General features: G+C 36.5%; 2 protein-coding genes across 8 annotated transcripts in view; one reads left to right on the forward strand and one right to left on the reverse strand.

The window, feature by feature from the left end:
• Positions 1–640: 640 nt before the first annotated feature.
• Positions 641–8297, reverse strand: cldn33b (claudin 33b). 4 transcript variants are annotated; one of them, XM_073953343.1, is made up of 2 exons: positions 7759–8297; positions 641–1802 (listed from the first exon to the last, which is right to left on the reverse strand). In XM_073953343.1, exon 2 carries the CDS (start codon positions 1518–1520, stop codon positions 855–857), a length of 666 nt encoding a protein of 221 aa, XP_073809444.1. In that variant the 5' UTR covers positions 1521–1802; positions 7759–8297; the 3' UTR covers positions 641–854.
• wwc3 (WWC family member 3) overlaps positions 7840–17783 on the forward strand; it is a 102363-nt gene continuing 92419 nt past the window's right edge. For 3 of the 4 annotated variants that reach the window (XM_005165877.6, XM_009302455.5, XM_068221760.2), the window contains exon 1: positions 7840–8226. In XM_005165877.6, the coding sequence (XP_005165934.1) occupies positions 8081–8226 (146 nt within the window). In that variant the 5' untranslated portion in view covers positions 7840–8080. 4 annotated transcript variants of the gene reach the window in all.

A 17783-nucleotide genomic window follows, 5' to 3' on the forward strand; every position in this document is an offset into this window, starting at 1 on the left:
AAAAATGAAGCTTAAAGGGGCTAATAATTTTAAGCTTAAAATAGTTTTTAAAAATTTAAAAACTACTTTTATTCTAAATGAAATAAAACAAATAAGACTTTCTCCGGAAGAAAAATATTATCAGACATACTGTGAAAATTTCCTTGCTCTGTTAGACAGCATTTGGAAAATATAAAAAATAAATAAATAAAATATAAAGGGGGCTAATAATCCTGACTTCAACTATATATTTAATTACTAAAATCAAAAGTGCAGAGATCAAAGTCATGTAAAGGAATCTGAAACCCTAAATAAATGTGCAAATACTCATGAGTCAAGAAGTACTGAAACCTTTTGTTAAAAAATAAGTAGTCAGGCAACTGTGGATTTTAACAATGCAAAAGCCTTAGTGAAGTATACAGTACCCAGTATTAATAGCAGCAGGTTTCCATGTGCCGTTCGGTTGCTCCAAACAATGTGTTGTGTTTGGAGGTGACGTTGAGTGTGGCGTGCAAATGCATAAGGAAAATCAGAAACAAAAGCTTTATGTTTTTTTGTGCTTGTTGCATTGTATGTATGTTAAGCTGATGGAATCTCTATTAACGTGAAAGAATAGAGTGAGAACATGCTAAAAAAATAATTGAAGACAATATTCACAAAATAGTAATAACAAAGATATTGTTGTCACTTTTTCCAGACGCTACATGCATACTGAAGGCATTGAAAACACAAAATTCAGGCTGCTCAAATATTGAAGGATAAATGCATCATAAGAAAGTCCTTTATTATGATTGAATGTTAAAAGTTCTTAAAAGAATTTTAAAATTTCTTTAAAAAGAAATATCAACAGGGATTTTAAGACAGTGAGAATCGTCTCAAACGTACTCGGTGCGTTTTCCTGATCTATCCAAAGTTCTGGTATCCTGCCTTCGATGGTGATACACCAAGTGCGGCTCACTGTTTCCTGAGTCAGTGCAAGAGGCAAACAACAGCACGGATGCCACAATGTAAAGAAGTCCTGCAGACCAGCCAATGAACAGCGCATCCCCAAACTCAGAGCGCGGCACCACATGAGGCACACTCTCATCGAAGTATCTCATCACTGTATCGTGAGCAACATAAGATATTGGAGTGAGAACCAACAAACCGGCGATGCACAAAAACACGGCAGCTGAGATCTTCAGCCCTCTCTTGGTCTTGCGTCCCTCCTCGCCCTTACAGCACTTGATCTGACTCATGGAAGGGATGGCGAGGAGAATCCCGAGGAGCCCAGTGGCATTCGACATGCACATCAGAATTCGTGCCAGCATCACAGTGGGGTCAAGACCTAGGATGGTGTCATAGGGACGACACTCCATGCCAGCCACTTCCTGGATCACACAGACCTCCCAAAGCCCTTGTTCAAAGCTCTCTGTGGCGAACAGTTCAGTTGAACGTGACAGCCACTGAGGCATGATGGTGGCGGCCAGTGAACAGAACCAGCCTCCTGCCCCGATCAGCATCCCAAAGAGTTCCAGAGCCACCGTGCAAGGGTTTGTCATGGTCTCCTCTGGCTACCGTGTCCCCTTGGGGTCCGACGGCCTTCAGGTTTGTCTGGTGCTTCAAGAGCCTCCTCTCGATAAGAGAAATGAGTGAGGGATAGAGGAGGAAAGCGTGGAAAGACCAAAAGCAGCACCTCGGGTGTGATCTTGCAGAGTTCTTCTGACAAGGCAAGTCCTTCACAGTCCGTCAGACTTCAGTAAGAGGCACTCATCAGCTGAACATGAGAGGTAGAGGAGGTGTACACATGGGCACTTCGACTTTAGGCCCTGCCCTCTTGGATCCTTTTTAGAGAGAGGGAGAGAGAGAGAGGGTGAGAGAGAGAGAGAGAGAGGTAAAGATTCTTATTCAGACCCCGGTCTGGCAGCAAGAGACCAAAGGCCACACGGGATGCCATTAAACTGTAGACAGGATGCCATTAAAATCCTGATTGTTGTCATTTTCAGGGGACAAACTATTTTGATTTTACTACCTCATTACAGTTTGTTTGTATCTTTTTATTTGATTTCCCTGCTATCGGCAACAGCACTTGGGCAAAAGAGAAAAGGGGTTGCCATGGGTAAAAGTAAAAGGTTTATAAAGGGAGGAACGCTTTTACTGTTTATGAAGGATTTTTTGAGGAACGAATGGGTCAGAGATAAGCTTTGCTAAGAAGAGCATGCCAAAACTGCAATGAGTACCTAAGCAGAGATCTTTGATGTTTGCTGACAATAAGTCCAGGATGTTTTTATTTGATTTTTTTAAGTAAAATATTTTATGTTTATATTTTATAGCATTATTATCATTATCACTACTACTTTTATTATTATTATTATTATTATTATTATTATTATTATTATTATTGGTGCTACTAATTGTTCTTTTTATTATTATTATTATTATTATTATTATTATTATTATTGGTGTTACTAATAGTTCTTCTTCATGTTATTATTATTATAAATATTATTATTATTATTATTATTATTATTCGTAGTAGTAGTAGTAGTAGTAGTGGTAGTGCTACTACTACTACTACTACTACTACAACTACTACTACTACTACTTTTTATTACTTATATTATTATTATTATTATTAGTAGTAGTAGTAGTAGTAGTAGTAGTAGTAGTAGTAGTACTACTATTATTATTGTTATTATTGTTACTACTACTACTACTTTTTATTATTGTTATTATTATTATTATGATACTACTAATACTACAACTTTATATTATTATTAATATTATTACTATAATAATAATAATAATAATAAGTAGTAGTAGTAGTAGTAGACAATAGTATACAAAACTATTGTATTTAAAATAATAATAATAAAGTAGTATTATTACTATTGTAATTATTATCATTATTATTACTGCTAATACTTCTACTTTATATTATTATTATTATTATTATTATTATTATTATTATTATTATTATTATTATTATTATTATTATTATCAAAGAAATCAGTTTAAGCTGTTTTGCAGTGGGATCTGAAAGACTTTTTTCCATTAAACCTAATAATTAATTTAATTTCTTCAGCATTAAAATGTTTGCATGATTTGTGAATGATCCTCTTTTGAATCACTTTGATCATCTGTACATATCTTGTCTTAGAAGTGCTCTTTTAAAACATTTTATTTCAGGTATGCAAGTGACATGGCATCTAAAATAACATCCATTGAATTCAATGAATGTATCTATTCAAAATAAATTGAAACTCAAACCCTTACAGAAAAAAAATTGTTAAGATGTTTTTGCTGATTTCAGTATTTACAGATTTTCAGTATTTTCTGTTACCTTTAAAACATTTCTCTGGCTTTTCTGTGTGCAAATAAAACATAAAGAAAATATAAGTTTGTATTCCAAAGCCCTTCTTATGTCACATGCAGCATCTTATATTTTGATATATAATAATAATATAAAGTAGTACAATCAGTACTACAACTATAAGAATAATAATGCTATCTATATATATATCAATATATATAATATTTTACATTTAACAAGCATCTGTCATTAAATGTTAAGGCGAATGATCAAAGCTTCAAGCAGTTTTGAACAGTTGTCTTATTATTACATTTTGTGCAGTAAACCACTATCATTGATACGTTTACATTTACATTTAGTCATTTAGCAGACGCTTTTATCCAAATGAGGACAAGGTAGCAATTTACACAACTATAAGAGCAACAATGAATAAGTGCTGTAGGCAAGTTTCAGATCTGTAAAGTGTAAGAAGCAAAACATTAGTAATTCTTTTTAAAAAAATTTGTAATACAGTTAGCGGTGGAGCCAGAGAGGCAATTGCAGATTAGGAAGGAAAGTGGAGACTAAATAGTTGATCATTACTTTTTAACTGTATATAAAAATGCTCAAGAAAATGAGTGTTACCTGAAGTGTGAGTCTGTCGCCTTTGGTTTGATATCTGGCTTCTACAGCATGTCAAATTACATTAAGACTGTATCACACTTCTGTCAGAAAGCCACGTAGGGCAGAGTGAGAGAAATCTGTGACGCCACACAGAGGCTGTCCACAAACACATAATTGCCTTTTAACAAACACATAATTTCAGACACTCACATTTCACTTTGTCTGAGAATAATGTTTGTTAAAGCAAAAAAATAAAAATAAAACAATAGTATGTCATTTCAACTATTATCAGTTTTAATTCAACTTTCAACTCAACTTAATTCAACTCATTTTATTATAAAGTCTTTATTCTGTTCTTATATTAAAAATTGTAAATACAAATTAAAGGGATAGTTCACCTAAAAGTGAAATTATCTCATTATTTACTTTCCCTCATGTGGTTTTAAACCATTAGGAGTTTCTTTCTTCTGCTGCACACAAAAGAAGATATGTTCTAGAATGGTAGTCACTGACAACTATCGACTGCCATAGTAAGAAAAAATACTATGGAAGACAATGGGTACCATCAGTGAGAAGTATTAAAAATTATCTTCTTTTTTGATCAAGAAGAAAGAAACTCAAATAGGTTTTGAACAAGGGAAGGGCAAGTAAATGATTGCAGAATATTCATTTTGGGTGAACTTTCCCAAATAAATAAATGAATTTTCTTCCACAGGGGAACCACCAACTTATGCAGCGGATGCTCTTCCAGTTGCAACCCATCACGGGGAAACACCCACACACCCTCATTCACACACATACACCATAGACAATTTTGCTTATCCAGTTCACTTAGAGCATGTCTTTAGACTTGTAGAGGAAACCGGAGCACCCATGAGGAAACTCACGTGAACATGGAGAGGACATGCAAACTCCAGATAGAAATGGCAACTGACTCAGCCGAGGCTCAAACCAGCGACCTTCTTGCTGTGAGGTGACAGCGCTACAAACTGCCCCACTGCACCGCCCCAAATAAATACTGTAATAAATAAATACTGTAGGTAGCAAAAAAGTATAAATTCAGTGGAATGGTTGGGTTTAAAGATGTGCAAAATGTAGAGGTAAATTCAACAATATAATTAAAGTTGTAACTGCAGAAATTATTTACACATGAAATTAATAATTAGGCTACATTGTATCTATTGATTCATTTAATGTAAATGTTGTGTTGGGGATGCTGTTAGTATGTCTTAAATCATGCCCTATGATTACATAATTCAATTAATTAATAGATTTTAATGAATACTTGGGGTGAGGCAGTGGCGCTGTAGGTAGTGCTGTCGCCTCACAGCAAGAAGGTCACTGGTTTGAGCCTTGGCTCAGTTGGTGTTTCTGTGTGGAGTTTGCATGTTCTGTCTGTGTTCGAGTGGGTTTGCTCCGGGTGCTCCGGTTTTCCCCACAGTCCAAAGACATGCGGTAAAAGTGAACTGGGTAGGCTAAATTGTCCGTAGTGTATGAATGCGAAATAGTGTGTGTGTGGATGTTTCCCAGAGATGGTTTGTGGCTAGAAGGATATCCGCTGCATAAAAATGTGCTGGATAAGTTGAAGGTTTATTCTACTGTGGCGACCCCAGATTAATAAAGAGACTAAGCCGAAAAGAAAATGAATGAATGAGTGAATAATGAATACTTTAATTGTTGGACTGCTAGTTCACAATACACGTGTGAAATAAAATACACAATCATCAAACATCCACAACCATTTAAAGGTACAGGTCAGTGGCGTAGCGCAAAATGCGGAGGCCCCCCTGCAGGGATCACCGACTGAAGGGGGGGGGGGGGGGGGGGGGGGGGGCGTTGCTTATACAGAGATATACACATATATCTATGATAGGGAGTTTTCCTGGATGTTAGTATGCAAAAATTTTTTTTAATGAAAATTATTATTTTACATCACTTTTCTACATTGATGGATCACTGATCGCACGGGCATTCCTGACAAAGAGCTTGTGTTTGCGTGTACAGAAATGTACTATCCACCCTCGCTGTTAAATTTGATCTAATCCGTGTCCTGAAACACAGCTCCTCTCCTGCTTTCACTTCTCATACTGACAGAGGGAGCGATTTGTTTGTGAAAGAATCTCCGTTATGAACGACACTTTCACTAGCCGACAGTAATACAAGTTTCTGGCAGCGCAGCATCTCGTTGTCATATTTATTATGCATTGTTTGCTGATTTTATTCAACAAAACTAGCATAAGCCGAGTATTTAGTGTGAGTTGGAGCTGCTTTGCCTTATGATTAATGCAGTAAGTGACTGTTATCATCAATAACGTTACCTGTTTAGCACAAAGTTCAGAACATACAAAAATAGATAAAAACTTAATCTGACCTATGAAATGTTCTGCCTTTGTGCTTTGTTTTCTTTGTTTGTTCGTTACTACACTCGTAGACAGCGCTAAAGTCCCGCATCTTCACGTAATAACACTGTCCTGACTAGTGCGGTTGAATGACATTTGTCCTGGAAGCACTGTACCAATGTGGCGGCGCTATAGACGCATGCTCAGGGTCCCTATGCGATATCTAGTGTATATATCTATGTCACAAATTGAGGAGCGGGGAAAATAGGCGGGGTGGATCGACAACGCGGGGAATTTTTCACAAACTGAGGAGCGATCACAAATCGAAAGCCGCGAGAGCGTCAAAGTAGCCAGAAGTCATTCATTTTTTTTAACGAGAACCGGCGGCGAGAAACAGCGGCGCGTCTTTATTGGCCATGACGCGGTTCGGCGGCAAGCAATCAGAATGAAGTAGTCCACCGACCGCTTGAGAGGTGTTCAGAGAACACAGACCTGTGAACTTTGGTTCCGACCACAGTTGTTCCCAAGAGTTTGATTATTGCGGTTCCCGAATTTTCAATTATTGAAAATCGCGACGACGTGGGGCCCCCTAATCACGCGGGCCCCCCCCGCGGTGCGTGCCCTGCGGGCCCGTCCGCTACGCCACTGGTACAGGTACATTGTAAACCCCAGCAATTAGTGAGGGTTGTTAAAGTTATGTCATTTCCAGTGATTCATTCATTTATTTTATTTTTGGCTTAGTCCCTTAATAATCAGGGGTCACCACAGCGGAATGAACCACCAACTTATCTAGCATATGTTTTAGGCAGCAGATACCCTTCCAGCTGCAACCCAACACTGGGAAACACTCATACACACTCATTCACAAATATTATGATGAGAAAATTGGACGAGTAGGAGTGAAAAGAAAACAAAACGCACTGCTTAATCCTTCCAAAAACAGGCATCTCTAATAAATAAATCAACATTTAATCTGTGACAATTTTTATATGTTTCGCAAAGTTAAAAGTGTGTCAGTGATCGAATATAGACCTCAGAGAAAGGTAAATGATGGATGGTCCCATTCGACAAGCAAAAACCAGAAATACAAAACAACACAATACTTTCATTACTAGGTAGATTATTGCTGTTGCAAAGAGCTGAAGAAATCGGAGCTATCTCTTGATGGCGCTATTGAACAAAAAATGGACGCTGAGTCAAAAGGTGATTTTTGAGTTTCTGGATAAATCGTTTAGTTATAAGAAATATTTTCGGATTAATACAAAACATTTATACATTCACCATACACTATATATACATATATATGAAAAAGTGAAATTGTGATTAGACTTTTTTTTTCTTTAAATACAGCCCCAATAAATATTTTAAAAAGATAGAGGTAGATTAAAATAGTTTAACATGAGCACAATACCATAAACATTTATTTGTGTAATTACATTTATTACCACTTCTAAAAACTTACTGAATCCGCGTTAAAAAAAAAAAACTTCATCCACTTCCATCAACAAGTATCCCAAAATCATACGAGTTCCCTCATTGGCTTACTTTCACATACGTCAGGGTTTATGGGCGGCTCTCATGCAAATTTCCCTGCCCGAATATGGACAGTGTGGAATGAAAGATGGTAGATAGAGTCAAACATGGAGGACCGACACACAGAGTCATGAGAGCGCCGCAAAACTTTTTGGAAAAGCTGGACGCAGGACTACCTGTGTCGATTTGACCCGCGTTCGTTTCTTCGTCGTGAAGCTTTCCCTTTCCGAGAGCCGATGGGAGTTCAACGTTTGTAATGCTGTAGAAAGTTCCGATATATTTGTTGTTGGAGTAAAGGCAGGGGGTCAGACCCCCCTACCGCCCCAGCAGCGATATGCCGTGGGTGAGCAGCTGTAAGCGGAGAGAGAGCTCGGAGCTGCCGCTGCCCCCGGGCTGGGAGGAAGCCAGGGATTACGATGGCAGAGTCTTTTACATTGACCACAACACTCGACAGACTTCGTGGATCGACCCCAGAGACAGGTAAAAGCGGCCGGGAGAGCTGCTGCATGCGTTATTGGCTCAACTTTGAAGATTGTTTGGTTGTGGAGGGCGGGGGCTCAGATTGAACTGATGATTAAGAAGCGAGGGAAGTTGCACAGTTAGGAATGGAAGTGTTTTCATTCCACACGCTTGACAACTGTGGAACATGGCTGGATCTTTGTTTCTTTTAATTCCTTAACGGTTGGCTCGCCAATTTGCTGTCACGTTGTGGGCTAATGATGTATTACATTTTTCAATGACTGTTCACCTGAGTGAAAAAAAACCTGGAGTGAAATGGGTATTTCATTGATCTTTTATTGTAGCATTTGTATGAACACTCTCTTTATATTGTTTGGGTGGATTCACAATTAACAGCATCAGCAAAGATGAGACGATTGTTGATGCTTTTTGATGGGTTTAAAGAGCTCCCAGGTGTAATAGCTGACAGGACATGCCTGTCGTATGGTGTTTGAATTAACGTTAGCTAGATTTTTACAGTGTAAATTTATGCATTTCAATCTTAACATAAAATAACATTTTTCTTAAACAATTAACTATGTAAGCATAAAAATTATTTATTTTACACGTTTTTATATAGCCTACTAACAATCGTGTCAGCCATGTTTAGAATGTAATACAATTGGTGACAATTTCAAGACCCCTATTTAAGGGTCACAATATAATTAATGTAGTATTTATACATTGTAATTTTGACACTTTATAGCAACTATCTATAAAGGGTTAGTTAAGCCAAAAATGGAACATTCTGACTGTCCTTTAACTACCTTTAACCACTATCCGTTAGTCTCCTTATTTGTTGACAACATACTAATAAAGTAGACAATAGAGGATAATAATCATGCTGTTTATTTTCATGGCAATGGAATATTATTTCACCACTATTTTGGCATTATTTTCTCAAATGTTATTTGAAACATTACAGTAGACGACTGTACTTGTAATTAATTTGCTTTCTAATATTAATTGGCTTTGGTACATTTATTTTGATTTAGACACCAAAGCGGCACATCACATATTTAACACACATTTACACACACGTGTTTTATTTTGTTTATTTCTCTGTTCTTTATGTTTAATTTGGTATTGTCCAGTATAAAATAGTATATTAAGGCTTTGAAAAAAAGGTCATTGAGTTTATTATACAAAAAGTACATTAAGGGTATGTATTAACACTGCCTTGTAGATTAATTCTTACTAGATTTTTTAATAGGCACTGTTCTTTGCGATTGTTTATAGTCTTTATTAGGCATATGTTATAATTGCAATAATTACTCAAGCTTTTATAATGATATATTGTATTGTAACAATATTAAAATACACTGCAAAAGGGGTTACTGTAAAAATGTTGTAAAACAACCAAAACACTTCCAATTATACAACAATCTTAACGTTCTAAATTCTCTTTTATTACAAAGAAAACAATCTGAATGTTCTTCAAATGCACTAGTTTACCATAAATTATTATCTATATTCTTTTTAAGTGTCAATGATAACGATATCATGTTTGTTGTCACAGTGTATAATTGTTTAGTCTTTAATAAGGCTCTAACACAAATTAAGAAGTGTAAGCCAATTTAAAATGAGAGAATTGCCAATAATAACCAAATAGCTGTATGATTTGAGAATAATTCCATTGGTTTAATCAGAAGTTAGTGACAAATTATTTGTGCTATTGACCTGAGCTAGATGCATGATATTTGATTACACTTACATCTCCTGTTATAAATATTGCACAATTCTTCTGTTGTTGACTATAACAAAAATGAGCTTTTCATCCAATGTGACCCACATAATTTCCCCCTTGAGCATTTTTGACTAGATAGCATCATTAGCATACAACAAAAATCTTACATAGCCTTCTTTTTTCATCTTATTTTTGTGCATTTATTTCTCACATTATATAATTGTGCAGTGGTATCTTGCTGGTACTTTTGAGCATTTCTAATCAACAGAAGCTGCTTTCAATGTTCCATGAAATCAAAGAAATGTCCTATTTTAATTGAGTTATTAAAATCATATATTTTCCCCCTTTATTATTTTTAAAAAAAGTGGCCGCATAATGTAAACAGTGTATAAATGAAAGAGAGAATTGAACTGTAGTTCCAAGAGTTCCATGTGCAAATATGTATGGAATGCTAGTTGGGCCGCTGGGAAAGAAGTGTGTGGATGTGCTTTGTGAGGTCTGTATTTTTCACCAGTAGAGAAACCAGCCTTTCAGTCCGACTCATTTAAACATGAGTTCACTAAGCCTTGAGTAAATCAAATAGAATGGACTGGCTGCCTTGAGGGTATTTAACACGGTTTCATCATAATTTGTATGGTCACTTGGGTCAAAAAAATGAGCAAAGGGATCACCACATCAGATCAGTTCTTTCATTGTGGGACTCTCAGTGGATTGTGTCATCAGTCAGAGAACAGATCAAATTAGTTACATTTTTACCACTAATGTTTATGTAATTTTTGACGCTTATAACAAGGCTTGTGCTGTATTTCTTGTTCAGATATCAAAACCTCTTGATTAGAGAATCATTTTTGTCATTGATATTAAAATCACAATGCTGTCGAAGTCACAAATGTGTCAACATCCCACACAAATTGCAGGTCTTTCACTTTTGCATTCATTGCCAATGTGCTATCTTCAGTACATTTCATTTTCACTTAGAAGTCCTCCTTCCACTTTTCTCCCTCTCTCTATTTCATGAGAAGAAGCTTGAAATTAATCTAGATAAGAAAAACCTGATCTGCTTGAAGGCTCATCTCGAAAGTCACGTGACCTGCTTTTTTTTTTACATAAGGCTGATTAGTGTCTCTGAAATCTCATATTTTTGTGTGCTAAGAAGTTATTCAGCAGATGTTGAGGTGATTTTGTGAGGACAACACGTCGAACTGGGGCGCTCATGTGGGCGACATGAGTTCAAGTCGGTCTCATGACATTCCCTCGCTTATCCTCTCTCTCTTCTCCTTATTGTTTTCTGTCTGACAAATATAAATGGCGGAATAGCTGGAAATAATACTAGAAAGATATACACAATGGAACTTCAGTTATTATGGCTTTGCGTCTTTAGCAGTTCAGTTTTACCACTTTTGTACCCATTCAGGTGATCTCTGGGTCTAGCGGGAACACTTTTAGCTTAGCTTAGCATAAGTCATTGAATCAGATTAGACAATGAAATTAAACTGATATTATGCAGCACCTAAAAATAGTCCTTAACTAGGTAGCATTGCTGTGTGCTTGATTATTGCGCCCGAATGAGTGCATAGTTTCTTGCCATATCAATCATTTTCTTTTCGGCTTAGTCCCTTTATTAATCTGGGTTCACCACAGCGGAATGAACTGCCAACTTTCATTCATTCATTCATTCATTTTCTTGTCGGCTTAGACCCTTTATTAATCTGGGGTCACCACGGCGGAATGAACCGCCAACTTATCCAGCACGTTTTTACGCAGCGGATGCCCTTCCACCCATCTCTGGGAAACATCCACACACACATTCACACACACACACACACACACACACTCATACACTACAGACAATTTAGCCTACCCTATTCACCTGTACCACATGTCTTTGGACTGTGGGGGAAGCCGGAGCACCCGGAGGAAACCCACGCGAACGCAGGGAGAACATGCAAACTCCACACAGAAACGCCAACTGAGCCGAGGCTCGAACCAGTGACCCAGAAACCTTCTTGCTGTGAGGCGACAGCACTACCTACTGCGCCACTGCTTCGCCCGAACTGCCAACTTATCCAGCATATGTTTTACACAGCGTCCCTTCCAGCTGCAACCCACCACTGGGAAAACATCAATACACACTCATTCGCACACATACACTATGGACAATTTAGCTTACCCAATTTACCTATCCCACATGTCTCTGGACTTGTGGGGGAAACCAGAGCACCCTGAGAAAACCTGAAACATGGGGAGAACAAACTCTACACAGAAATGCCAACTGACCCAGCCGAAGCTCGTACCAGCGACCTTCTTGCTTTGAGGCCACCGTGCTGCCTTCTAGCCATATATATATATATATATATATATATATATATATATATATATATATATATATATATATATATTTTTTTTTATAGAGCGAGAAGCTAATGGTCTTATCGGATTCAATGATTTATGCTAACATAGTTTTCAAACAAGTGTTCCTTAAAAATTATTAAGCAAATTTACTATCTACTTAATTCTAAAAGTTGAGTCTGCTTGTCTATGAGTTACTACTGGTTTACTCAAGTTTTTAAAGTAAAATAATAGCTTTTTTACAGTTACAACAATATTTAACTAAAATTGATGTACTGTCTTATTACGGGCTTGTCACTTTTGAGCTTTATTGTTTATTGTATATTTATCAAGATTGATTTTTGTTCTCTCAGAACAGGTTAGTTTAGTCTGAGGTCAGATGCAAGACATGCATTTTTGTCAAATATTTAGTTATGTTGTATATTTAGTTGTCTCATCATAATGCACTGTTGACAGTTAAGGGTTTATTTTTTTATTGACATGCAGATGCAAATGTATTTGAGTTGATGAACATCTAGTTGAGTTATTTTAGGTTAATTTATTCAGAAATAAAAAGAGACACTTTCTGGAAGAGATACTGAAGCACACTTCTTATCAGATTTTCCCCAAGCTTTAGTTAAGCATAATTGTAGCTTAGTATTTTGAAGGACAAACCAGGCCATAGAGAAAGGCCACTGAAAGTTTTATCTATTATTTTCAAACTTTCAGCTTTGATTGAATCTGTTGCTTAAGTTTATGGATATGTCTTGCTTTTTTTTTTTACAATATTTATCTGCTGCTTCACTGGTCATTGAATTTCATTGAAAGTCGGGGCATTATTATTGTTTTTTCCAAGTCATGGAATATCAGGAATTTTGTTACTAATTTAAAAAAATGCCTTGTATTTATAAAAAAAAAATTCAGATTATTGTGGACAAAATTTTGACAGCACATTTTCTCATTTTCTGACAATATTTCAACAATTCTTGTTGCTTTGCTGTAAAAATATACACACATTTACACATCTTAGTTCTTCGTTGTTTTTGACCTCAATTACCATTTGTTTTTGACCTGTGTATGTTTTAGCTCACACCTGGTTCCGTCTGGACCAAACAGCTGCATGTGAACACTCCAAACAGACAGCAGCTGACTGAAACCAGAGTTTGCGTTGTGTGAAGTAATGCTTTCGACGCACGAGTGAAAGGTGCAAGCAAAGCAGCGTTTAGTGTCATTAATACAGTAATTGTCAATCACCACAACGAGATTCGCTCCTGCAAATATGTCTGATAATCTAATAATCCATATCGTTTGCAAATATTTGAGAAATGTAGTGTTACAGCTGGCTTCTTTGTGTTCCTTCTTGACTTGAATTGCTTGCTTACATCACACTCGCACTCTGATTCATAGCCGAATATCCAGTTAGGGTTAAGAGCTCGATGCTGATTCTACACACTGAATTGAGTGAAAGAGCGCAGACAAGAACTGGTAGTAGCCTGACAGACGGGTCAGCCTAAATGCTGACCTTCCATAAATTTTGTGCCATTTGCTTCATTTTGCATTATAGATTTTTAATAATTGAATTTCTTTAAATATTTTGACATTGAATATTTTTGACAGTGTACCTAAAAAATGTAACGTTAATGAAAATATAATTATAGAGATCCCATCTTTCTGTTAAATTTCAGAAGTGCCCTACATATCTATATTGGCTTTCTGATGCCTGCAAATAATGTTTGAAATCCTAGAAATTTAGAGGAAGAAGGAAAAGCTTTTTTCTAAATATGTTTTCTGTGATTTAAATTAAAAGTTGTTTCAGCTGATATATATGCCCTTTAAATGTTTCTATTCACCACTTGTGTAAGCATTTATTCAATCTCTTCATCATTATTAAGAAATTGCCATTACCTCCTACTAATGAGTTTGTGCAGGGTTTCATTTAATCATTTAGATGCTTTAATTCAAAGCAAAATACAAATGAGGACAGCAATTATAGAAGCAAACTGCAGCAATTTAATAAAGTTTAGATTAAGTTTACAGTAAACAGAAAATGACGGTAGAAAAGGGATTTTTGTTTTATGTTTAGAAATCTAAACCATTTATATTCACTATTCCATTATGAAGAACAATTTAATGGCCATTACATCTCCATTTTGTCTTTATTTGAATACTTTTATGGCCCAGTCTCCATTGTGCTCCTATTTGCTACACATAAAAAACATTACTCATATTTTATTTTTCAATATATTGTCAGATATTGGTGATAAAATGCTTTTGTGTGTGTGTGTGTGTGTACATCTCAATTTTGATGCATCTCAATCCAAGCTTGCCTTAATTTTAGAGCTGGTAATGAAGGTCTGAGCCATTGATGTGCAGTTTTAAAAAGAGAGAGATGGAGATTAAAGGTGTGAATTACTTGAGTCTGTCCATCTCAGCTTTGGCAGCATCATCTCCGCTTATAGTAAAACTGTAAGTTTAACTGTTTTAAAAACAGCTCCATTACCACCTCACTACTGAGAAATGGCATGTATCAGTATCTATTAGTGTGTGTGTGTGTGTGTGTGTGTGTGTGTGTGTGTGTGTTTGTGTGTGTGTGTGTGTGTGTTTGTGTGTGTTTGTGTTTGTGTGTGTGTGTGTGTGTGTGTGTGTGTGTATTTGTGTTTGTGAGAGAGAGAAAGTATATATTTTATGGAGATTTGCTGGGGAATATCCAGGAAATGTTTTTATCAAATAACCAAAATCATTTTTGTGATATGGAATTGTAATGCGTGGAACTACACGCCGGAACTGTTTATTTTTATTTGTTTTCTTTTATTATTGCTTTTTTTTCAATATAACAATTTCTCACAAGCAGGTGATTACATATCAGTATAAATAGGAAAACAACAACAAAAACAAGCCATGATGTCTAAATTAGAGATTAGAGTTAAAAATTAGAAAAAATAAAAATTTTTACGACAATTGTAATGCACCAACACAGTCTGCCAATTTTCCAAACATTGTGATGAAAAACCCTAACCCTAACATTCTAAAAACACACCCTTTCCTTTCTTTAATAAAATGGATCCTTTCTAAATGCAATATCTATCCCAACTACTCAATCCACATATTAAAGCAGATCAGCTGTTTGTTTCACTGAAAGCAATTGCATGACTTAATTCATCAGCCAATTGTGATATGCACTGTACAAGAGGCTTATTACTTGGAGTTAAATTCTTCAATAGAAATCAACTTAATCATAGGCAAAATGTTTTACAGCACTGTCTTGTTTGAGCATCAACTGCTCGCCAATAAACATGAGTTTTGGTGTTTTTCAGGCACGGTGACAGCTTGTAGTGAAAAATAGGAACAGTGTGTGAATTCACTGCACAGTCACCTGGGAAACCACTGGAGCTCCTCTGTGAAATGGGGCCTTCCAGGCCAGCACCTGCCCCTCATTTCTGAACCAATTATTTGAATTCTTTTTTTATTTAAATTCTTTTTTATATCTCATTTTTGCATTGAAATCATACGCCGATTCAGAGCTTTTTTTGCATCTTTGCGTTCTTGCATTTGCCCCTTTGTTTTGGAGTCATCTGAAGAGTTCAGATGCGAAAACCTCTAAATGTTGTCTGAAATTGTCTTCTAAAATGATTAGTACTGATGTACCGTTCACGATACTTGGATCGGATATCGGTTCGATATTGCATATTTTAGCTGGATCAGTTATTGACCAGTTTGTACCAATCCAAATCCGATCTTGCATGTGCACTATATTCTGTGTAATTTATAAGCCAACAAAAACCATGTAGGTAGCCTGTTATAAGGGGCTAGTGTTACGGCCTGTGTTTTTTTTTTTCTTTGTTTTGTTCTTCTTTATTACTAACCCTCCCTTGTTTTCTTGACTTTGATTTTATGAGTGTGCATGCGCACTTAGGCCCCGTTTACACTAATGCATTTTAGTTTGAAAACGCATAAGTTTTGCTACAGTTACGCCATCCGTTCACACTACGCCAGAGTTTTCGAGCACCGAAAACGGAACATTTTAGAAACGCTGGAGAGGCCATTTTCATTCTAAAACGCTGCTGCTCTGTCTCAGTGTGGATATGCGAAAACGGAGACATCTGAAAACGGAGGCGGGGCTGCTGAGATTCGCTACCTGGTTGGGGCTTTTATGTCATTGCGTATCCTTCCCTTATTCGTCAAGCACCTATCACATGACTATAACACATGGCTTTAACGCTACCGGAAAACGGCAGACTAGCCTTCACTGTAAACAACTACACTGACACAGAAATGGGATTGTTGTTTGCACCATTGTTGGTTTTAGGCGCCATTGTGCAGTTATTAATTTGTTACGTTTAGTAACAACTCGACCTCGTCGTCTGTCCACAAAAATACCTCTCTTGCTTTCTTTGCCATCGTGTTCATTGTTCAACCGGCGATTTTTGACTAACAATAACCAAATGCTGAGCGAGACACATGCTTCCTGTTTATACTAGAATTCGAATGGTCATGTAATATACGTTTTTGGTGGCGTAGTGTGGACGGAGATATGTTCAGAAATGCTAGGTAAAACGCTAGTGTGGACATGGATCGTTTTTGAAAACTAAAACGCACTAGTGTAAACGGGGCCTCATTCTAGCTCTACGTGGTGGATGCACCTGTTTCTCATGTTGGGACTGATTGTAGAGAGTTTAAAGTTGCCAACGAGGAGGCGAAAGAGAGATGCAGCTTTAGTGGACTAGCCAGCATTGATTTGTGGTTTTGTTTTTTTCTTTTTTTGTTTGTATGGAGGTTTATTATTATTTAATTTGTTTATTTGTTGTTGTGGGGTAAGGATGGTATCGTTATAATTGGTTTTCTGGTCAAAATAAATTGATTTAAAAACTATTACTATGTTTACTAAGTTTTTTTTATGTTGCTTTCTCTCTGTTTAAAACTAGTCATTTTTTGAAGAGAGGTTGTAACACTAGAATGTTGTCATGTTGGCCTACTATATTCCAAATGTTCTGAAGCCATTCTATATTTTAATGTGAAGTACAGTTGAGTATTCAAGTGCTTAAATTTATGTTCAATTCAGTGCTTTCCGCCGCTGCGCCTGTCAATCATTCTTCATTCAATCACAATTCAAACTGCGTGTCGCATTTATTCATGACTTTCTCCAACACTTTTTGTTACTGTTAATATAAGTAATCAATGGAGAAACGCATTTAGTTTTGCATTAACTGGGTTCATTTTGACATGCAACAAGGAGTTCATTGCTGTTCCCAAATCACTTTTCACTGAGTCTCTAAGTTCAGCAGATCGGATTTGTATCGGTCAATAGTAATTTTGGGATCGGGATTGGATTGGCTCCAAAAAATTGTATCTGTGCACCCCTATACTGAACCTACACACTTCTTATTTTTAGAAGAGGATATTTTACGTGGGACGTCGAGGGTTTTGCATCTAAACCCTTCAATTCTGTTTAATTTCTTTAATTTTTGGTTGGGCGAGACTTCCATTGGAAAAAAAAGAAAATTATTCGATAATATTTCTTTTTTGT

The sequence above is a fragment of the Danio rerio genome, chromosome 6 (assembly GCF_049306965.1).
Source record: "Danio rerio strain Tuebingen ecotype United States chromosome 6, GRCz12tu, whole genome shotgun sequence".
Classification (NCBI taxonomy): Eukaryota; Metazoa; Chordata; class Actinopteri; order Cypriniformes; family Danionidae; genus Danio; species Danio rerio.